Below are 23,114 nucleotides of genomic sequence, written 5' to 3'. Positions count from 1 at the left end.
AACCACACCTGCCTCCCCTCCCCCACTGCCACCCCACCGTCCCTAATCCCTGGCAGCCACTGATCTGTTCTCTGGTTCCAGAATATTGTTTTTTCACAAATGTTACATAAATAGAAGTATGTAACCTTTTGAGATTGGCTGTTTTCGCTCAGCATCTTTCCCTGGAAGTTCACCCAAGTTGCCGGGTGTCAGTAGCGCCGTCTTTTCTGTTGCTAAAGCTGGTTGCACGTGCGGACGCAGCCCAGCTGTTTGACCCTCACCCAGCGAAGCACATCTGGGCTGATTCCAGACTTGGGCTGTTAAAAATATAGCTGCTGTGTATGGGGTTTTGTGTGGATGTAACTTTTCACTCTGGGATTAATGTCTAAGTGTAGTTGCTGGCTTGTATGTGTGGTGTTCTGTCTTTGTCTTTTTTAAGTGCTGAACTGTTTCACAGGGTGGCTGTACCATTTTACTTCCCCCCCAGTAGTGTGTGAGTGAGCCAGTTCCTCAGAATCCTTGCCAGCATTTGGTGTTACCAGCGTTTTTTCCTTTAGCCGTTCTTATGGATGTGTGCAGTGCTATCTCGTGGTTTTACTTTGTAATTCCCTAATGGCTAATGATGTTGAACATTTTTTCATGTGCTTATTTGCCATTCTCTTAAGTGAAATGTCTGTTCATGTTTTGGACCACTTTTTAATTGGATTACTTGGAGTTTTTTAATGTTGAGTTTTGAGAGTTCTTTATATATTCTAGATACTAGTCCTTTGTCATATACGTGGTTTGTAAATATTTTCTCTGTACATAATGATAGCCCTGAAGCCTGCCCGTGGCGTGATCTAATTAAGAATTCTTGTTACGGAGGATTGAGGAGGTCAGTATTCTTGTAATTAGTCACACTGGGGTATGGATTCAAGGAGAGATTTAATATTTATCATTTTAATTATCTACATGAGCATGCAGTTTGGGGGGATTGAGTTTTCTCCTTATTAATGATGCCAGTATCTCCTTCCTGAATGTTCCACTCTTATGAACTTTGCTTTCACTGTGGTTTGGTGTTCCATTTTGGAATTCTCCTTTGCCTGTTAATATCTCTTAAGAAGGGAGAGTTTCAGTGAGTTGATGTGAAGAGACATCTCATATTCATTTCTGGTTCCATTCACTCCGTAAACATTTATTGAGGACCTGCTATGTGCCAGCCCTGTTCTGGCTGTGGAGACACAGTGGTGAGAAAGTTTCTGCTCTCATGACACTTATGTTTAAATGGAGGCAGACAAAGAACAAGGAAATACATTTGTGTCGGATGTTAGGCTGGGGACACAGTGTGGAGCGAACACAGATGTCAATACCGCCCCCACCCTTCCTGCATTAACATGAGGTGAGGACCCAGGAGAAAGGTCCTTTCTTTGTGCCCAGTACTTGCAGTTGCAGAGTTCTTGGGGCCCACTGGGGCTCAGAGGCTCGCCAGGCTCCCTCCAGGCCTTGGCCTCCCCTCTCCAGGTCCGCCCTCTGGTGTCCCTCACCTTCATCAGCAGATGGTGTCTGACATTCCCCACCAAGCGCCCTGTTTGTCGCTGCCCCTGAAGGCCAGCACCGGGCCTTTTACGGGGAGATGGCTGGAAGCGGGATTCTTAAAGTAAGTGTCCCTAACTCACGGCTCCTGCCTTAGAGTTTACTCCTTTTTTGTCCTCAGACTTGCCTCCTGATGCGTACTAAATCTTCTAAAAAAGCCTTTCTCCTAGCGTGTAGCTGGAAGGGGTGATCTGGGTGATAAAATCTCTCTGAACTACGGTGCTTGCTTATCTCAAGAGGGTGCTTCTGGAATCCCCAAACTGGCTGCCTTCACTTGATCGCACATAGGATTGTTTCCTGTAGGGAATTCCTTCAAAGAAGGGTCGCCTGATCTCTGGAAACAAGATTCCATTGGGCTTTTATGTATGACTGAAACATTTATTAAATCTACATGCCCATGAGCGCCTGAACCGTGCTGTTAAATTGTTGCTTTGGTGATTAGGGTCAACTGGTTTGACAACCACAGAACGGAGACCCAGTGCTTAGATAGGGTATCAGAATACCAAAACCTTGTCTTGACACCTTCTCAGTTTGAATCAGTTCAGTGACTAATTTGTTTCCTTGAAGTTTATCAAGTGGGTTTTGGTGCCTCATTTTTCAGAGGTTTTTGATGGAACAAAATGCGTTGCCTTGATAGCATCATGAAAGAGTGGGTGTTTACTGACCAGCATGTTGAGGTGGTATATAGATTTCTTTGTTGTTGTTAGTGAGCTTCGGCCCTTAAAATAGGTGGGAATGGGCAGAGAGCTCTTTCAGGGTTAGCACGTGACACCGAAGCTGCGAAATTCTTTTGCCCCTAGAACATCATTAAGTAGATAGAAGAACGTCTCTTAGAAAACAGGTTAGCTACTGAGTTAAGATCACTTTCCGGTATTTTCCTACATGTAGATTCTGGCAGAGTAGTACTTAACGCCTCCATATTCAGCCTGGCTCAGTTGGCTTGCCCCCTCGTGACTCTTGACTGTCCCTTGTAACGTCAGGTCTTTGCTGTCGGTCACTGCTGCTGGTACAGAAAGAATGAGCCAGAGCTGGTCTTGGGAGAAGCAAGATTGACAGCTATTTGTTCTGTCTCATTTACTTAACAAACAAAAATCTTTGCCCAGCAGCACTGGAAGATTTTTGTTTTTCAACTCTCTGTATTATCGTTTCAAACGTAAGGAAAGTAGCAGGAACTCCCACGTGTGCTTTGCCCCCGTTGTGTGCCCTGTTTGTTTTATCATTCTCTTTCCCTCTCTGTGTGTCCTTACAAGTGCAAATATGTGGTCTCTCTTCCCTGAAACATTACTGAAACGAAATCCTACCCTGTTAGGCAATATAAATAAAGGTTGTAGTTTTATTACTTATGAAATATCACAGAAGTTCAGAAGGAAAAGTTGGCCTTTTCGGATTCTACATCGTGTGTCATCTTTGCATTTTATGCTTCTGAGCTAGGAAATCATACCTCACAAAGCATTTAGTTCTGAAACTCAGCATGAGCAGGCTGGCCGGCTGGGTTCTGATTCGGCGGACCTTGCGCTGGCTGGAACGTTCACCTCAGTGAGATTTACACCAATGGATCTTCCGGGGAGAAATCCAGTAGCCTCTCCGCTGGAGTCTGTTGTGATGGAAGATCGGGTGGGCTGTACACGTGCGTCTCTTCAGAGCCCCGGGCGTCCGCAGACACGCCTGGTCGGGGAGTGTGCCGTGTTAGTTCATGGCTTTGTCCCTCCCCTCTTCCCACCATGGGAAGTTTTATCATCGCCGGCTCTGAACAGCACCAGCAGAAGCAAAACAACATTCTTTCTTTTTTCTTTTATTTTTGGCTGTGTTGGGTCTTCGTTGCTGCGCAGGGGCTTTCTCTAGTTGCGGCGAGCGGGGGCTACTCTTCGTGGTGGTGCGCGGGCTTCTCGTTGTGGTGGCTTCTCTTGTTGCACAGCATGGGCTCTAGGTGCGTGGGCTTCAGTAGTTGTGGCACGTGGGCTCAGTAGTTGTGGCGCATGGGCTCTAGAGCGCAGGCTCAGTAGTTGTGACGCACGGGCTTACTTACTCCATGGCATGTGGGATCTTCCCAGACCAGGGCTGGAACCCGTGTGCCCTGCATTGGCAGGCGAATTCTTAACCACTGCGCCACCATGGAAGTCCCAACAACATTCTTTCTTAAATGAAGTAGTTTCTTAAATTAAATTTTGGATAGGCACTCTCTAGGAAGAAAGTGTGGCAGAAACTGTGGCCGAGGCCACATCGAAGGGCCGTGGAAGCAAAGGCCTTAGACGCCGGAGGCCGCTGGGGTTTGCGCTCAGGCTTTCTCCGTGGTCGCCCTGCGTGCGACCGCCCTGCATGTTTTCACTTGGGCGCCCTGCTCCTCAGCTACCAGCCTGATTCCTGTGCGCTGGTATTTCTCGGGAGGGCTGAGCTGTGCGCGCCTCAGTGTGGTGGAAAGGGACCGCTCTGGGTCTGTGGGCTCTGTGGATGCTTGGTTTTAAAAGTTCTCTTGGGAGTGAGGTGTAACGTAAAAACGTTAAAGAGCTGGAAACAATGCAGCAGAAGAATAACAAACCTAAACCACTAGCAATGCGTAAAAGTAGGTTGCTTTATGAAGGTGTATTCCTGAAAAGATCTAAGCACATTGCTTCCTCAGGCTTAAAGGGTCTCTGAGGTGAACCTGTTGGTTGTTTTTTACTTAAGTAGTGATAAAAATGCGGTAACTCCTGGGTGACCGGCAGTTCATCTGCCTTTTGCAGGCAGCCTCAGCTGTTCTCTGGTTCCTATCTCCTTTGGACATCTGCTGGAAGTTGCAGGTATTTCCCAGAGAAAACCCAATATTTAGTGTATGATTTCGGCAGTTTGAGAGACCCCTGGAAGCCTCTGTGTGTTCCCAGGTCCAGGGCCGCGTGGTCTTGGAGGGGATCAGGGTGAAGGGCCCTCTGTCACTCACGTGCTCATAGGAGCACAGCTTGATGTTTCAGGGCCCTGCTGCCCTGTCCTTCCTACATCAGATCTCAGTATATGGGCCAGAATTCAAATCCGTTCAGTTGTCTGCCCGTGTGGGTTTTTTTTTTTAATAGCTTTTTTGAGATGTAATTTGGACGCCATAAAAATCACCTATTTAAAGTGTACAATTCAGTGGGTTCCAGTATATTTACTGAGTTGTGCAGCCTACCTTAAGCTAATTTTAAAACATTTGTATCACTCCCCAAAGAGCCCCTCAGTCCATTAGCAGGGCGACTGCATCCCACCCCCAACCCCTCAGCCCTTGGCCACCACTAACCTCCTTTCTCCCACTGTCCATTCGCTGCTCTGGACGTTTCAGATAAATGGAATCACGGGTGAGTGGCTTCCTTCACTTGGAATGCTCTCAGGGTTCACCCGTGTTGGAGCATGGATGAGCAGTTCTTTTCTTTTTGTTGCTCATTGCTGTTACAGCGTGTGGACAGTCTGTGTTTTGTCAGTGGACACTTGGGTTGTTTCCCCTTTTTGGCTGTTGTAAATAGTGCTGCTGTGCATGTTTGTGTTATCGTGTGGACGTGTGTTTTCATTTCTCTTTGAGTAGATAGATACTGTAGGAGTGGAATTGCTGGTAGTCATTTGCTTTTTTTTTTCTTGATTGCTTTTTTTCCCCCTTTGCCTGCTCTTCTGTTGGATTGTCTCTTACAGATTTAAAGCAAATTAGCCATTTGGTGTGGGTTGCTGATATTTCTTTCTTCTGGGTTGTTTGCTCTTTAACCTTGCTTACGGTCTCCTTGCCATTCTGACGTCTTGACTTTCTGTATATTCAGATGTATCCGTCTCTTCTCGTAAGGCTTCTGAGTACTAGGAAGGCTCTCCCTGTTCCGGGGGTGCGTGAATAGTCTCTCGTGTCATCGTCTGGTTCTTTGGGTTTGTGTTTTACGTTAAATACTTGTCTACTTGCAATTGATTTTGATGTAAGAAATTTTCCACTTTACTCATGAGCTGGAAAAGACATTTTTCCTATGTCTTGATCTATTTAGAGGGGCTCACTGAAGTATTTAGGAGTGAAATGTCAAGATGACGCGCCTCTGAAACTTCAGCAAAGAAAAAGGTAGCGGAAGCTAAATGGCAGAAAGATAACATTTGTGAAATCCAGGTGATGCAGGTCTCTGGAGGTTCATTATAATGTTCTCTTTTATGAATGTTTGCAGCTGAAAACAGCTTTGCTGCCTCCCCACCACACTTCCCCTGTTGTTAAAATTCTAAAAGGAGTCTCTTCTGCCTGTTTCCATTAAAGGTTAAACAAAGAAATTTCAAACTTATAGTTGGATGGCAACACCCTAAACCCATTTTCTCTACTTTCTCTACACCTGGTTTAAGCAAATGAACGATACGTCCCTTTTCTTTTTCCACCATTTTATTAATGGAAATTTTCAAACACACAGAAAGGTTGAAAGTATTTTACAGCCAGTACCCATGTACCCAGCATTTAGAGTCTATTGTTAGCACTTTACCATACTTACCCATCTCTCCGTCCATCTGTCCATCTATCCATCCATCCATCCCTCCTATTTTTTGTGTCTGCATTTCTAAGTACCTTGCAGACATCAGTACACATTCCCTGAAATACCATACCATGAATATTAGTAACTAGCGTTGTTTTCATGTTTTCCTTTTGAGGTAATATTTACATTCAGTGGAATGCACAGATCTTAACATTCTGTGTTCTGACAAATGCACAGACATCTGTGTAACCTGAACTCCTATCAAGGTTTACCATCACTCCAGAAAGTTCTCTCATACCCCTTCCCCCATTACTCCCAGCTCCCTTCCACCTGCCAAGAGGCAAGCAGTTAGTTTCGCGTGTTCTGCATCATATAAATGCAGCATATGCCCTCTTAGTAAGGTTTCTTTTGCTCAGAGGAATGTTTTTGAGGTTTGTCCATATTGTTGCATCTCCGTTGTCCAATATATGAATATACTACTGACTGTATATTCATTCTCCTATTGAGGGGAATCTGGGCTTTTTCCAGTTTTTAGCTCTTACTTATTTACTACGAATAAAGCTGCTGTGAACGTTCTTGTAGAAATCTTTTTGTGGACACATGTTTTCATTTGTCTTAGGCAAATAGGAGTGGAACCTGTGTTTCGTTCTACAGGAAGCTCTCAGCTCCTCCTAGTGGCTGTCCGTGGTGCATTTCCACCAGCGCCGTGTGACGGTCTGGTGGCTCTGCGTTCTCACCAGCACTTGGCGATATCGGGCTTTTTCACTGTGGGCATTCTGATGTGTGTCTAATTAATATCTCATTGTGGTTTTAGTTTAAATTCCCCCAATGGCTAATGATGTTGGACACATTGATGTCCTTGTTGGCCCTCTGTGTATCGTTTGTGAAATATCTGTTCAGATCTTTCGTCCCTTTTAAAATTTGATTGTTTTGTCTTTTTATTGTCGAGTTGTCAGAGTTCTTTAGATATTCTGGATACCAGACCTTTGTCACATATGTTCTGTAAATATTTTTTTCCCAGTCTGTGGCTTGACTTGTCTTTTGAGCAAATATTTTGAATTTTGATGAAGTCTGATTTATTTTTTTCATTTACGATTTTTGCCTTTTCTATCCTAAGAAACCTTTGCCTACTGTCAAGTCATAAAGATCTTTTCCTATGTTTTCTTTGAAAGCTTCATAGTTTCAGCTTTTATGTTTAGCGCAGTGGTTCCTTCTCAGATTAATTCTGGTGTGTGGTATGAGCTATGAGTCACGTTAAGCTTCTCCTTAGGAATTCCTGCTCCACCATTTGTCGAAAAGATTGTTCCTCCCTCACTGAACTGCTCTGGTGCCTAAAAACAGTCCTGTAAGTGTGAGTCTGTCCCTGCTCTTCATTCTCTTCTGCTGGTCTGTTTGTTAGTCTTTATGTCGGAAACATACTGTCTTGTTTCCTGTCACTTTGTTTGTATACTGAGGTTTGAAGTCACGTGATGTGTAAGCCCTTCAACTTTGTTCTTTTTCAAGATAGCCTTGGATATTCTAGATCCTTTGCCTTTCTGACTTTAAAATCAGCTTGTCAGTGTCTACAAAAAAAGTCTGCTGGGATTGTGATTGGGGTTGCATTGGACCTAGATGTCAGTTGGGTGAGAATTGGTATCTTAACATATAATGTTGAGTATTCCAGTCTGTGAACGTGGTATATCTCTCCATTTATGAAGCTCTTCCTTAATTTCTCTTAGTAATATTCTGTGGGTTTTGGTATGGAGGTCTTACATCTTTTGTTAAATTTTGTCCTGATGTTTTGGTTTTTGAGAGTGTTGTAAATGGAATTTCTTCCTTTTGCTTCCCAGTTGTTTGCTAAGAGTGTATAAAAATACGGTTGGTTCTTGTATTCTAACCTTGTGTCCTGTGACTTTGCTAAATTCATTCACTACTTTTAATAGTTGCTTAGCAGGGTCCATGAGCTTGCAGAGTAGTAGTTTGCTGCCTTCCTTTCTGGTCCTTGTGCCTTTGGTGTCTTCCTGCCTGTGGCCATCTGCCAGCTTCCAGTCCGGAGTGAGGAGTGGGCAGCCCTGCCCTGGTTCCAGTCTTAAAAGGAAGAGAGTTCAGTATTAAGTCCACCATGAAGTGTGGTGCTAGCTGTGACATTTTTCACAGAAGTCCTTTATTGACTGAAGAAGTTTCTTCTGATCCTTAGGTTTCTGAGTTTTTACTGTGAATAGGCAGTGAACATTCTCGTGCTGCTTCTGCATCGCTTGCATTGATACGATTTTCCTCTGACTGGTTGAATTTTAATTGATTGCCGCAGCCTCAGCGGGAGACTGACGGTGCCTGCTGATGATGCGACATTTTTCTAATGACTGTTTGCTTACCCTGTGAGGGGATTGTTCATACTGGCCTCCCTCATTAAACCTCCCGCCTCTGTGCCCCTCAGAGCTGATGACCGCTCGCATGCCTCAAGGAGAAACGGATGCTTTCAGCGTGGAACTCCCTAGTATTTCCTCCCTCAGATGACCGCCCCCCTCACCCCGATCTGTACCATCTTCTCCTCTCCCTCCTTTCAAATGCGGAAAAGGGGGGTGCCTGTCTGTTGGAACCAGTCCTGCTGGGCCTCATGCCTTCCAGTTGCTCAGACGTCACCCTGTCTCTACTGCGTTGTCTGTCTCTCCATCAGTGCCTCTAGTTGCTCATTGATCTCAAGACAGGCACTTTCTTTGGCCGTACGTGTCCCACACGTGACCATCCATCCCTCCCCCATCTCTGCATCTCCTCGTTACACAGCTCCTCCTGCCAGCTGCCCGCGTTCTTTGTCCACTTCCTCACTCACCTCCCTGTCACATTTTGTTCTGCCTCCCCATCAGAATCTGCCGGGGTCTCCGGACGGCGTCCGTGTTACCAGATTCCGTGTGCCAGCCAGCGTCAGACCCGATAGGGGGCAGTGTGCCCAGGCAGACACACTCCTGTCCTTGGAAGCTGGGCCTGGGCGGGGGTGGGAGGGTCACCAGGTTCCCAGGGATGACAGGACAGCGCTGCGTGAGAAGTGCAGGGTGCGATCCTTCAGGGCCATGTGCCTCCAAACCGTCGTCAGATCTTGAGAGAGTGAGGTGACTCGGAGGTGGGAGCCTGAAGGGTGAGACGCCGGGCAGGATGGGCCTGAGCCTCGTGGGAGCAAGCGTGGCTGTGGAGACGGCCCTCCCGGCCCCTCCCGACCCTCGGGCCCAGCCCCTCCGGGCCCACGGGTCCTGCCCCTCCCAGCCCTCGGGCCCTGCCCCTCCCGGCCCACGGGTCCTGCCCCTCCCAGCCCTCGGGCCCTGCCCCTCCCTGCCCACGGGTCCTGCCCCTCCCGGCCCTCGGGCCCTGCCCCTCCCGGCCCACGGGTCCTGCTCAGGTTGCGCTTAGGTCTCCCCGTCGGCTTCCTGCGGGAAAGGGGCTGTCGGGAGAAGGTGAGGATCTGGGCCCGAGGGAGGTTATCTTTACTGCACATCATTGCTGTTCTGGGTGGTGGTTGGTCTCTCCCGAGTCGGGTTGGCCTGATGTTGGAACACTGCCTGTGCAGGTGCTGGAGTCGAATCAGCTGATGAAAACAGGCCGAGGCCGCGTCTGCCTGTGCTGGAGGTCACGCCTGGTTGTGCCTTCAGTCCAGGGTCAGATCCTGGAAGGGGTAGGCAGCTCCCCTGAGACGCTGCCGGGCAGACAAGCTTCAGGCTTGTGTGGTTCTTTTTGAAGGAAGTTTAGCTTGTAGCTGCAGGCAAGAGAAGTGATTCTCATTTGTGTAAAAGCAGCTATGATTAAACTACTGTAAAGAGCTTGGAATCATGCACTTGATTTTATTGCCTATTCCAGTCTATGTAATAGCGATATCTTAATTGTTTCCCACAAATGTAAGTCGCGTCACTTTGGCTATGACTCTTGGCTGACACCCAGTAGTTGGGCCCTGTGCTGAGCATGTTGGGCTATCAAACCCATATTGAGATGACTGATACCACGCGTTTTCCTAGAACAGTTTGTGTCTTTCTTCGGGGACCTTTAGAGCTCACTTGCTCACTGTAGTAGTTTGGTTTCGAAACTAACCTACGTGTGTTTTTAAGTTACACCATTAAGGTCAGCGACAGCTGAGGGGAAGGGGCCCTCTCGAGTGGCCGTGCACCTGGTCTGGTGTGCGGACTTTCACGTGGGCGTTCCTGTTCACGGTGGAGCTGCTCCCGAGGCTCCGGCTAGTCGGGCCTCCCAGGTCCCCTGGGCTGTGATCCGTCTGGGTGGCGCTGTCCTCTGTGCTCCGCTCAGCTCCAGACAGAGTGTGGCCTCAGATCATTGTTAGGGTGGTGAACGGGTGTGTGCTGAACCCCGGCTCAGCGGTACTTCCCGTAGCTCAGGTCGAGACAGGCTGCCTGTGAAAATCATCTAGATTCTTGGCTCTGGGCTCTTCCTGCATTCCAGAATTCTCTTTGCTCCTCCATCTGAACTTACCCCAGGCAATTACCAGTGAAACCAAGGGGGGAGTAAGGAGAGAGTGCGGGTGTGGGGGCCTCCCAGGGAGACGGGGGTGGAGTAACAGCCACGCAGGGTCCACCGTGTCTCTTCTTGTCTGTGGGGGCTGCTGTGCACTCAGTTCACAGCCCCCCGTCTTCTGAGCGGGGGTGGGGAGCAGGGCGCGAAGGGGACCGAGGGCTGACTGCGTGCTGGAGTCTGTAAGTCCCTCCTCACACCAGGGTAGCCGTGAGCCCCCTTTACAGGCAGGAAAGCAAGGCCTCCAGAGATGCAGTCATTCAGGGAACGCTTGGGGGCCGTCACATGTCAGGTTCAGTTGTAAGTGCCGGGGTTACAGCTGTGGGCCCGAAAATGAGGCCTGTGTCTGGGCGTGGCTCACATTCCGGTGAGTTCAGGGGCAGATGAAGGCAGTTACGGGTGACCCCCCGGGGGCAGTGACAGGGTGCCACGTGTGGAATGGGGTGGGGGGGCCTCTGAGGAGTGGGTCCTCCTCGTGGGGTGCAGGGCGACCTGCCGGCGGCTCGTCCAGGCCTCACAAGCCGCGAACTTGACCCGCTCTGCTGGCCCCAGAGCTCGCAGTGGGGAGCCCGCCCGTAGACGCGTGTTTGCACGCACGAGCGCGCTGTGCCTGTTGACAGGGATACACACAGATGTGGGGTTTCTTCCTCCTTTCAGCTGACACTGAAGATGTGTGCATCGTGGAAAGATTGTTCTCAAGCAGCTTAGTGGCCATCGTTAGCCTCAAAGCCCCCAGGAAGCTGAAGGTTTGCCACTTTAAGAAGGGGACCGAGATCTGCAACTACAGCTACTCCAACACCATCCTGGCTGTGAAGCTGAACAGGCAGGTGGGCCGCGCTCTCACCCTGCTTAGCTGCCAGGGGCTCCGGCCATGTCTCCGAGTTCTCAGGGGCGCCCCTCGGACACAGCGACCGTCCCCAGGTGGCACTTCTGGTCCCTCCGGCCACGCTCCTGCTCACCTGAGCCCCCACCTGGACTCAACTCTGTTTTCTCGTCTCAACAGTTTTGCCCAAATAGCCCCATTCCTGACGATTCCCTGGCCTCTCCCGATTGCTTTACTCATCCCTCAAGACATGAACCTTCTTTTGCTTTTTATAAATGTTACTTTAAAAAAAAATTTGTGAGCATCTTTATCTTTTTTTTTTTTTTTTTTTTTGCCACCCCTTGTGGCTTGCAGGGTCTTAGCTACCCTGACCAGGGACTGAAGCCGGGCTCTGGCAGTTGAAAGCACCGTGTCCTAACCTCTGGACGGCCAGGGAATTCTCTGTCCCTTTAACTGTCAATTTAACTTTTAAGATGAAGGATTTATTACTTTTTTGTGTCTCTCCCAAAACCCACAAGAATGTCTGGCCCGGAGTGTAGACCTGGTGGCTGGCACTTGAGTTTATTCCATGCGATGGTCACATGGCTTTGGCTTACTCACAAAATACAGCCTTGTCCTTAAGGGCTGTCACCACGTTCTGTCAACAACCAGTTGTTACGTGGCCTCGGGTGGCCCGTGCGTGACTGCAGCTAGTGGGTTCTGAGACGTCCTGACTGGTGAAGTGGACACCACTGACGTGGTGGAAACTGGGTCTGTTGACAGAAAGATGGGTTAAGATGGTAAATTACAAAGTGTAACACGTTGAACTTTTTTTATACTTGTAACATGCAAGTGACCATTCGGGTACCAGCTCCTGCAGAGCCGAGGGCGGCCGCTTGTCTCTGTTACATAAACCATCCCCTTGGTGCATCAGCTACACACCCATCCTCCTTAAAATGGAGCGAGAACTTCGACACCTGCGAAGGAGTCTGGGTGCAGAATTTTACACTTTTTTAAAAGCCCTCGTTTTCACTTTCATCCCGCCGTGCCTCATACAGCATCAGTTTTTGAAACCTTCACCAAACCTGCCCAGGCTCTAGACCTGGTGTTCGTGGGGGGAGGGCCGAGAGCGCAACAAAAGCAAACCATGGTTTTCTTAGCTGGAGACCGGTTTCTATGAGGTTGAATTAAATCGCACAGTTAGAAGTCCTGGTAGAGCCGGCGGAAGCGGTCGTGGGTACAGACGCCGCCCTGGGCGAGCGGGGACTGTGCCATGAGCACCCGGCGCAAGGCTTCCGGAAGGGACGCGGCCTCTGAGCGCGGGAGTCCGCTAACCGCAGGTCGGGAGCGAGCGCCGTACCGGCTCTGCCTTACGTGTGGTCTCCCGTGCTTTGCTGTGTCTTTTGCAGAGGCTGATCGTGTGCCTGGAGGAGTCCCTGTACATACACAACATCCGGGACATGAAGGTGCTGCACACCATCCGGGAGACGCCCCCAAACCCCGCAGGTGAGCGCGTGGGGGCCGGACAGGTGTGCCTTTCTAGGAGCTGTCGGTGAGAGAGATTCTCTTCTCTTTTTAGGTTCCATAGGTTTTAAAAGTACTGATCTTAAAGCAAGCTACCGTCCTTCTGACGCTGGTCTTGTGACCACATAAATTGTTGGTTGGGTCAGCCTCCAGTTTTGAGGTTTCTAACCAGTTCCAACCAAAGGGCTTTAGTCTGTTTTTACAGTCCTGCTGTCCAGACCGAGTGGTGGTGGTTTGGGGCGTGTGGAACTTAAAACCCAGTGATACGACGACCAAGGTCGCATCAGCGCTCCCCTTGCTTTCCGTGTTCTTGCGTAAGTGCCGAGTTCTGGTGACACCTGGGGACGTGACCCGCGTTTCTTCCCCGTGTGTTGCTCGCAGGCCTGTGTGCGCTGTCGATCAGCAACGACAACTGTTACCTGGCGTATCCGGGCAGCGCGACCATCGGGGAGGTGCAGGTCTTCGACACCATCAATCTGGTGAGGTCCTTTGGTCCTTGGAGAGCTCTTTACAACACCCCTTCTTCCTAAAAGGAGGGCCGAGGAGCCTCTGCCCTCCTCGTTTCCCGGGCGTGGTTTCCGCTGCCACCCTCTCCGTGGCCGAGCAGGTCCGAGTCATCCTGCCTCCGGACGTGTTCCTGTCCCCGCGGTGCTGCGCGCCTAGCGGCACAAGTGCTAGAAGCAGTGGAGAAAACCGTAGAACTCCATGGAGACATTGCTTTGCTTATTTTTAAAAGGTTTTGAGCAGCATTTCCTTAGACCCCTCACCCCTGGTTAATCGGGGATTTGGCGTCTGTGTTAACCGTGCTGGTGTTCTGGTAACAGCCAGTGGGCAGCGCAGGGCACGGCGGTCATGGTGTCACTTTACCCTTCCTTCCAGAGAGCTGCAAACATGATCCCGGCTCATGACAGCCCTTTAGCCGCACTGGCCTTCGACGCCAACGGAACCAAGCTCGCCACTGCTTCCGAGAAGGTAAGGCTGCTGCAGCCCTGTGGGAAACCAGGGCACCTCTGTTCACACGGTTAGCTTGCTAACCAGCCAAGCAGTTTTGTACCAGCTAGCTCACAGCCAGGCACGGCCCACGGCCTGGAGGGCGGGTGCGGGGAGAGACAGGGCAGGGCTCCACGGCCGCGCCCGCCTCAGTGTCGTGCTGTACGTGTTCAGCAGTCATTTCTTTAGCCATCCTTCTGGGACGGTTTAGTGTTTCTAGTATTTCAGCTGTATTAATACATATTTATAGTAGTAATTTGAATATAGATAGCGTATGTAAGTCTTACATATAAACTTTTCACGGTCATCTCTAAACATTAACATGAGTTTCCAGTGAGAAGGATTTCGGGGTAAGGGGACGTGGCCCTGTTTAAGCTCCCTGCATGGAGGACAAAATGGCTTGGGCATCCCTTCCGTTTGCCCCCTTCTCTTGGCCCTGGGACCCTGGTGGGCCCTTGTCCTCTCCCAGCTCAGCTGCTGTGTCTCCTCCCTCCTCTGCTTGCTCGATGTTCTCCTGGCTCATTCCTCTCTTCTCAGTGCCCACTGCCTAATTTACTTTGATGCTTTCTCACTGCAAACCTAAAGGAGCCCCCTCCTAAGTCACCTCTCCCCTGGAACCAGCCGCCCAGATGAGGCACATAAACGTGGGCTCACTTCTCTGCCTTTCCCGTGTGGGTCTGGGCCCTCACGCCTACTTTCCGTGATAACGAAGCTGCAGTTTATGGGTCACTCGCTAGACCCTTGATGTTCATTTACCGCGTGGACCCCCTCGGTAAGGTAAACCTTTCTCTACTTCATATTGAGGGCTCAGAGAGGTTAAGTCGTCGGTCCAGGGTCACCCAGCTGGGCAGCGACAGAGGAACTGGACTCCAAGCCTGACTGTTTTGAACACTGTGCTGGGTGATCACAGCGTCACCTTGTCCTTTTCTTCTCCCCTGGGAGGATCACGACAGCCACGAAACTCTGTTATCCCTCGATTAATCAGTCTTAATCTTTATGACCTTTTATTAGGTATTAAGAGGCCCTAAAGCACTTCATGGGATTTCAAGGCTAGTAAAAATAGAACATTTTTTTTCTGGACTTTAAAGAGCGAACGCTTAATTTCACAAATTTCAGTCTGTGACCTTAGACCACCAGTGGCCTTCTCAGCTCTGCTGTGTACTAGGTGCTGGGGCTTCGCCGAGGTGTGTGGCTTAATCCTGTTTTCGAGGAACCGCAGTCAAGCTGTGACCCACAGCTCTTAATTAATTAGTTTTACACAGTAGGTATGCCGTTAAGAATATATCTAAATCTAAAAGTTTAGGCTGCAAAGGACAAAACCTTTGCCGTGGTTATTTTTGGATAACCAAAATTACAAACTTGGCATCCTTCTGTCCGGAGAATCATTGTCTTTATTAATATTTTCCAAAAGGGACCCATTTTATTTCCAGCTTGATTTCTACTGGCTGTGTAGTGTCCTGTTATATGAATTTATCACAATTTATTTAACAATTCGTGGTGCTGTACATTTGGGTTGTTTATAGGTTGGGGTTTTTGGTTTTGTTTTCCTATTTATAAACATGTCAGATAATCTCAGTGGTTCTTATATTTAACAGCTTGAACCTTCTAAAATTTGTACAGTATGAGGTTAAATGTCTAATAACTCTCCTACACCATAGATTCAAGATGCTGCCTGTTTTAAGGTGTTTCCGTTCTGCTCTGTCAGACTGTGTCTCTTTGTGTTAGTCTATTACTGTAGCTTGTAGTTTTCTTTCAATATTTAGATGTTCAAAGCACCATTCATTTTCACGTGCTTGGCTGTTCTGTCTCATCAATTCTCCCAGATGCCCAGGTCCTGCCCCGCATCCACACATGCCCTGGGAATTTGGGGGGAGGGGTGGGGAGATATGCATGTTAACAGCATTTCATTCCCCTGCCTGATGTGGTGTGCTGCAGCTCCCCGTTTAGTCACATTTTCTTTTGTCCTGGTTGTAGATCTTTTCTTGGTGTAGGTCTTCCATTTTGTAAGTTTGGCTTCATTCCTTTTTAGGCAATTAAGTAACATTTCCAGGTATTCAGTTGCTAATCAGCCCTTGATCAGTGGCTCCGCTTAAAGTGGGAGGAAGGGGCATCAGAGGGGCCTCCAAGTAATGCTTAAGGGTGTTTTTGGTCTTTTTGTTTTTGGGGGGTTTTTTTTGGGGTTTTTTTGGCCACACCACGCAGCTTGTGGGATCTTAGTTCCCCGACCAGGGATCGAACTCAGGTCCACGGCAGTGAAAGTGCCGAGTCTTAACTGCTGGACTGCCAGGGAATTCCCAGGGTGGATTTTTAATAGTTTAAACCTCAGATGGCTTAGGGAAAATAGAACTATTGTATTCCAGCTTTGACTTCAAGGCCCGTAGTGTTTAGAAGAAGTAGAGAGTTAAAGTGGGTTGACGTCATATTATCGTGTGAACAGTGGAACAGGGCGTGTTCTGGTGAGTGCCTGTCAAGTGTGAAGGGGGTGCCGGGGCCCCCGAGGCCACCCGGCCCAGGGCAGCTGTCATCACTCCGTCCACTAAGGTCTGATGTGCAGGAAATACAAACCTGATTCTACCCAGCTAAAATTCCTTTTTCTTTCCTTCTTTCCCTATCACAGGGGACCGTGATTAGGGTATTTTCCATTCCAGAAGGACAAAAACTCTTCGAGTTCCGGAGAGGAGTGAAGAGGTAACGTACATAAATCTCCGAAATTGATTCTGGAGCTTCAGTTCAGATTTCAGTTTTATACTCTCTGTGACCAACAGTGGAAACTCAAACACTGGGGATCCCAGTTCAGTGACCAGCATCTTCAGCCCAGCCGAGCGGTCAGGTGGGGTTTGGAAGTCTTGTCGCGTGGGAGGTTAGAGGGACATTTTTATCAGAGCAAACTGGGTTTTGTTTGTCCGTGATTCCCCCGAACACAGCGGTGGCCGATGGCCCGGGGTTGTGGAAGGATGAGCTCGCCCAGGTGGGCGGGCTGGGCGGAGCGGGCGCAGCCCGGGGCTCGTGACCTGGTCAGCAGCTCCTCCCTCAGGCTCAGCTCTGAAACCTGTAACCGGCCCCCGGCTCCCCAGCACTCCGGCAAATAGCTTTGGCCCTTAAAGTAGTTTCCTTTTTTCTAAAGAAACACCAAGCCACAGTCACCGTGCGGCGCTCCGTCCGGTTCCCCATCTGTAGTACCTGTCTCCTCGGACCAGGGACCACCCTTCTCCGGGGGCCTCGCGCCCTCTCCTCCGGGTCCCTCCCACCGCTGATGCTCGGGCTTCAGTGCCACACGCTGCAGCCCTCGCCGTTCACTGCTCATTTCTCCCTCCTGTCTCCGCGTCTCTGCCCCGGATCCTCTCCCACCCCGCTCTGTGCAGCCCGCGCTCTCCTTAGCCTAGACGCCTGTCTGTGTGCCAGCGGTGACCCTCCCGTGTTGCCCAGGCCGTCTGCCGAGGTTTCCCGCGTTTCTCCTGCCCGCGGGGTGCCGGGTGCTCCAGCCACCGGCCAGGATGTGGCCCCGACTGCTCACCATCCCGAACACACCTTGTCCTAGTGAACATCCCGGCCTTTGACCCGGTGCCCCGGCCAGAGGGGCTCAGGGGCCGGCGCACCGGTCAGGCAGCAGGGCCGGCCTGTCCCCCGTGCAGCCCCACCGGCGTCGCCATCCAGCCTCGCACTCACCTTGGGCTCTGCTCTTGTTCCCTGGGCTCCATCCTTCAGACCTGAGCCCCGTCTGTCGTTCTTTGAAGATGGGAGTATCATGGGAGCGCAGCCCTGTTGGGAGCCTCTCAGGGTCGTCTTCTTGCCCCTGGGATTGGCTCCAGACGCCGAAAGGCCTTGGATTTCGAGGCCTCCCAGCATCCTTCCTTTCCCGCTGTGGTTTGTTTCCCTTCCCCGTCGCTCGCAGCTCCTCAGGAGAGGAACCTCTGTCTCCATGGAGGTCATGGCTGTGACCTGCCGACTCCTTAACCTCTGAGTCTGTTGAGTGTCCCTGGGGAGGCCTTTCCCGCCCTCCCGCGGAAATAGCATTTCCCTCCGAGCTCCTGTAGCACCGTCCACTTAACTTCTTAGTCCCCTGCGTGCAGTGAATTTAGTTCCTGCTCACACCTCCCTCCAGGCTCCACTGAGGCGAGAATCATACGTATCCTGAGCTTCAGCACAACGCTGGGTGCATCGTGAGCTCCCGTAAATATGTATTGAATTGAATAAAGCCCCTTAACGATTGACAGGGCTAAATACATCTTGTATTTCTAGGGTTACGAGGAAATGTAGGTTTGTTTGGTGGCTTTGGGATTTTAACAGTGATTTTTAAGGTAAACTGTAGAGTCTTAGTTTATCGAAAGTTTGCTTTTAAACATTATCAACGTTGCCAGTTTACCCTCTTCCGTGTTAAGAATTGCTACAGTCTCGATTATTGGGTTCTTTTACTAAGCTTAGTGCTATAAAGCCAGCCTCATTCAGCTAAAAATGGTTTAGTGAAGTCCTGATTCCCTTAGGTACGTGAAATCTCAGAGAGTTAACCGCGTAAGGATCTATTAAAGGGTGACTCGTACTTGGTGTCACCTTTCAGACATTCTCCTTCCTTGAGCACATGTTTTGAGGGGGTGACTAGGAAGGAATAAGGAAGATACCAGTAGCCCCACATGCGCCTGTCACGGGGCCCTTCCTTCGCTGTGACTTCGGTGAAGTCCCCGGGGCGCAGCTGGCTGCCCTCTGTGCCCAGAAGGCAGTGTGACTCGGGCCTCCCCCTCACCCTAGGTGTGTGAGCATCTGCTCGCTGGCCTTCAGCACAGACGGCGTGTTCCTGTCCACCTCCAGCAACACGGAGACCGTGCACATCTTCAAGCTCGAGACCGTGAAAGAAAAGTGAGTCGCAGAGGTGCATCTGTTCAGGGCAGCGCAGAGCAGTCTGTGCGCCGACCGGGTGGGCGCGTGAGCGCCGTCCTGCTGGCTCTGGAGTGAGCAGCGCACGTCCGGGCTCCGCAGCGGGGCAGGTGGAGTGTGGGGTGCGCGGTGGGCGGGCCGGCGACGGTGAGGCCCCGAGGGCGGTCCCCTCGGCGCCTCTTCCCGCAGCCCTTCTGAGAGGCTGCCCTGGGAGGGGTGCTGGCCCCCTGCTGCACAGAGGCCGCGTCCATTGGTGAAGCGTTGGTTTCAGTTATGTGTTGCTGCAGTGGGCGCGCATGGCACAGGGCGTGGCCCTTACCTTCTCTCTTACACTGGATGAGCGCCCACTAGGGTCAGTATTGCTTGTTTATAGTGGGTCTCACCCTCAGGGACGTCTAGGGTGACTTACACGCGTACATACAAGATGAGTAACAGCAAAGATGGGCTACGGGGAAGTAGCAGTTGGCGTTTGTGCTGCTGAGGTTTTGGAGACTTCCCGTCAGAAAGGTCGGGGCGGGGGCTGGACTGGTCCCTCGCGTCCTCACATAGGCTGCAGAGCAGGGAGTTATCGCTTGCCGTCATCTAAGGGGGCCACTGGGGAGGGGCCTCAGGGCCCCTCGGAGGGCACGCTCTGTAGTGTCCCCAGGGTCCCGAGAGGTCATCGCTTCCTGTGCCCCCTCTTCCCTGAAGTCTGGGAAATTTCTCTTGAGTTTGGGGGCTGATCCTTGCCTCGGCGAGAGTGGGACGTGGTCGTTCCCGGTGAAGGGCCCAGCCTTGTGTGTGACAGCGTTTCCTCCTTCCAGGCCTCAGGAGGAGCCCACCACCTGGACCGGCTACTTCGGGAAGGTGCTCATGGCGTCCACCAGCTACCTGCCCTCCCAAGTGACGGAAATGTTCAACCAGGGCAGGGCCTTTGCCACAGTCCGCCTGCCTTTCTGTGGCCACAAGAATATCTGCGCGCTGGCCACGTGAGTAGAGTGGGCGCCGCCTCTGGGCCCACCGCCATCCCCCGCGCATGCAGCTGGGAGCCAGGTCGCGGGACACCGGGGACTGTGGCGGTCTGGCGGTCTAAACCTTGGGTTTAGGCATGAGTCACAGGAGCGGAGGGAACCGTAGGTGGGCCTCTGCCGTTCGTGGACCCCGGTGCTGTCTCTGCGGTGTCTGATCCTCACATCTTCCTCTCTCTGTTCTTGTTGAGAATGTTTAGAAAAACATCATTAGGTCAAGACCACGTGAGAGTGCCAGTGTTTAAGCCTTGGGTCCTCCAACGCCAGCAGCCTCAGGAGGTTCAAGGCCCCATGTAGCCGAGTCAGCCGCAGGCCGCACAGGGCCTCCCTGAGCCTCAGTGCGATAGGCCAAGTACAGCCATGCAAGGAACGACGGTCCTGAAAGTTCAGTGAGGGCACATCTGCACGATTCCACGGGTCTTAGAAACGTTCTTCTACATCCTTTTTATCCACTTAGCATCGTTGAAAAGTTTATGAAAATGTCTACCGTTAGTAATCACAGAAACCACAAAACTGATTTTGTTTCCACCTGCTCTCCTGTGGGCCTCAGTGTTTATTCACACCAAGTTCCCCTTGGCCTTGGTGTTACGGCTTCAGGTAGCGCAGCAGAAGCGATCCTTATTCTCTTACACATGGACAGTATGTCGAGTTTATGAAACTAAATCTGCTTGTTTTGGGCAGGGGGGTTCTTCCCTGGCCAGGCTAAAAGCTGCTAGTTTAATAAGAACTTTGTGAAAGTTTCAGTCTTAGAATTCGGTTGCTTTTTATTCTCACCAGAATCCAGAAGATTCCCCGATTGCTGGTGGGAGCCTCGGACGGGTACTTATACATGTACAATCTGGACCCCCAGGAGGGAGGCGAGTGCACCTTGATGAAACAGCACAAGTGAGTCGGCTACACCCCGGCCACACCTCCTCCAAGTGGTCAGGCCGCTGCTGGGCGCCTCTTGGGGGGAAGCCGGGGACGCAAAGGGACGTGTCCCAGTGCAGCCGCCTGCGCTGTGTGGGAGCTTCACTCTGCCAGGCAGAATTCCTTGTGGGTACGGACCCCGCTCTCCACGCCTCTGCCCATTTCCGGCTTAGTAGCCGGGCAGAGACAGGAGCGGCCAGTGGGCACTGTTCTCCCTGTGGAGGGGCCTGCGGGCCCTCTTCCTTGGAACCGGATCCGCTGAGGACGCAGCTCAGTGTTGCGCGTGAAAGGGATGGCCCCAGGGTGCTGTCCACAACGTAGGGCATGTTCTCTGAGAGCCTGCTGTCTCACTGAGATGCAGCTTTTCTCTTTGAAAAGAAGGAATTAATATTAGTCAATTGGAAGGTAGTGCAGTTGGATTTTCTGTTTTTGCTTTTTTTCTTAAACAGTGATACCGTAATACTCTTACAGTCAGGGTGAACATGGGGGTGATTTTGTTTTTTGCATAGTGTATTCTGTTTATGTTCAGTCTTTAAAAATGCGATGAGATTGCCTTCCTGGGTACAACCTTTTTCATCAGACTCAGCGTGTAGAAATCCCCGTGAACAGACTGGCGGGGATCACTCCGCGGTCAGCGCAGCGTGACGAGCGCACGCGTGTCCCTCCCGTGAGGGGCCTTTGCCCTGTGGCTGCAGGTCCGTCCCAGCTGGCCCTCGGGCTGTGTTGTCCTTGTGCCCGACTGTCCCTGCTGTCATCGTTTCTCTCCCCTTCCAGGTTGGACGGCAGCATGGAGACGACCAACGAGATCCTAGACTCCACGTCCCACGACTGCCCCTTGGTGACGCAGACGTACAGCACAGCTGTGGCCAAGGGTCCTCATGTGCCTTCGTCCCCGACGGCACTGGGTAAGGGCTGCGGACGGGCCTGGGAGGCAGATCTAGCCAGGCCCGTGGGTCTCGTGCTTCCTGCTGTCACTCTCACCGGGGCTGCCCGCCTGCCTCTTGCCGCGGGGACAGGGCAGGGGTGCTGAGACAGAACAGCTGTTACGTAAAGGGCGGTTTTCAAGGCCTCTGGAGGCTGAGTTCGTTTTCTTCATCTCTGAAGAAGCAGCAGTCCTCGTGGTTTTGGGTGCATGTGAATTGTTCCCCGCTTGCCGCCCCTCAGCTGAAAAGCTGCCCTCAACCCTCAGTCTTCACCGTCCCGGCTATGGAATCATTCAGCAAGCCGGCCCTGCCGGGAAGGGGCAGGAGGAGTGGGGAGGCCCTCGGGCAAGACCGCGGGCGCCCTGTGAGCCGTCCCCGCCCGGGCTCGCCGGGACCTCCCCCGGCTGGCGGTGCCCTTGCTCACTGCTCTGCTCCTGGAGAGGAAGGCCTCTTACAGCTCCGGGAGGCTGAGTGGCCCTGTCCTCAGCGCGCCCCCGCTCACCGGGGGTGGTCTGCAGCCTGCCCACCGGGGCCCTGTTACCGTGCCGGCTCCCTTCTGACCTTCGTGGGTCTTGGAAGGTCAGCGACTTCCTCTTGAGGTGCCTGAGGCTGCAGAGAGCTTGCTGGTCGGGGGAGAGGCGAGACTTCCCAGCCTTGTGGGCTCTGAGCTCCGCCTCGGGCGCGGCCTCGGGGTCTTCCTGCCCGCTGAAGCGCCCGCTCTCTCCGCAGCCTACACGGACGAGCTGGGCGCAGCGGGCGGCGCGGGCCTGGAGGACGAGGCCAGCGCCGTGCGGCTGGAGGACAGCGAGCACCCGCCCATGATTCTCCGGACGGACTGACCGCGGCCTGCGAGCTCTTCGGGCCCCGGGCTGAGCGCTGGCTGACAGAGGGCTCCGCGCCGTGCTGCTGTGAGCTTGAGCCGAGCTGGGGGAGAGAGTGGCAGAGACTTCAAGAGGCGAAAAAAAGACTGTAGCTGTGGTCTCATTCCATACTGTCGAGAAATACATTGGTTTCACTTCAGTGGCTTTTAATCCTGCTTATGAATTTTAGCTTTTTGTTGGTTTTCTCATTTTGCCAAAATTAACTGTTTGGTGAAGCCCTTGAAACCGCCTTGCTTTGCATGTATTAATGTGCCGGTCCAGCCTGGGAGAGCTAGAGCCACTTCCTAACAACCTGCAGGCGTTTGGGTTTTCAGTCTGTACAGAATGAGGAGCGGCCCCGAGAAGGCAGCAGCGAGCCGAGCGGGTCAGGCGGGGCCGGGTGGCGACCTGGAGCGGGGGTCCTCTCTCCCTAGAGCCCCTCCGGGACCATTTTCCCCGTTTTATTTTGTTAATTAAATTCTTTCCAAATTGGATTTTTCTGGGGTTTCTTCTGCGGTGGATTTTTGTTTCTGGTCTTGTTTTCCATGTGGGTGTTAGAAGAGAGAGGTTCTTCCCGACATTGAAAACCTTTTTCTCTGATAGCACGTGAGCTTGAAAGACGGCCGAGGAACAGCAGAGTGAGGGAAGGCCGTGTAGGTAAATCATCTGGTCTTTGCTGATCTTCCTGTTGAACAACTGTGTGTGTGTTTTTGTGTTTGTTTTTTTAAGGAACGTTTGTAGCTGCTGCTTTGCCCATAAAG

At 51.5% G+C, this 23,114-nt stretch overlaps 1 protein-coding gene across 3 annotated transcripts in view; it reads left to right on the top strand.

Annotated features, from left to right (window-relative positions):
- Nucleotides 1–22,847, top strand: part of WIPI2 (WD repeat domain, phosphoinositide interacting 2) — a 30,280-nt gene extending 7,433 nt beyond the window's left edge. For 2 of the 3 annotated variants that reach the window (XM_082430005.1, XM_082430006.1), the window contains 10 exons: nt 11,127–11,296; nt 12,681–12,777; nt 13,177–13,274; nt 13,675–13,767; nt 16,403–16,473; nt 18,529–18,636; nt 19,458–19,622; nt 20,439–20,546; nt 21,345–21,475; nt 22,223–22,847. In XM_082430005.1, coding sequence (XP_082286131.1) covers nt 11,127–11,296; nt 12,681–12,777; nt 13,177–13,274; nt 13,675–13,767; nt 16,403–16,473; nt 18,529–18,636; nt 19,458–19,622; nt 20,439–20,546; nt 21,345–21,475; nt 22,223–22,332 — 1,151 coding nt within the window. In that variant the 3' untranslated portion in view covers nt 22,333–22,847. Of the gene's footprint in view, nt 1–11,126; nt 11,297–12,680; nt 12,778–13,176; nt 13,275–13,674; nt 13,768–16,402; nt 16,474–18,528; nt 18,637–19,457; nt 19,623–20,438; nt 20,547–21,344; nt 21,476–22,222 lie in introns of those variants that run through there. The other variant, XM_082430007.1, reaches the window with a different exon arrangement.
- The last annotated feature ends 267 nt before the right edge of the window (nt 22,848–23,114 follow it).

The sequence above is a fragment of the Balaenoptera physalus genome (genome assembly GCF_965194825.1).
Source record: "Balaenoptera physalus genome assembly, chromosome: 16".
In the NCBI taxonomy this organism is placed as follows: domain Eukaryota; kingdom Metazoa; phylum Chordata; class Mammalia; order Artiodactyla; family Balaenopteridae; genus Balaenoptera; species Balaenoptera physalus.
Note: the sequence above shows the minus strand (reverse complement) of the source record. Positions and strands in the feature narration are given on the sequence as shown.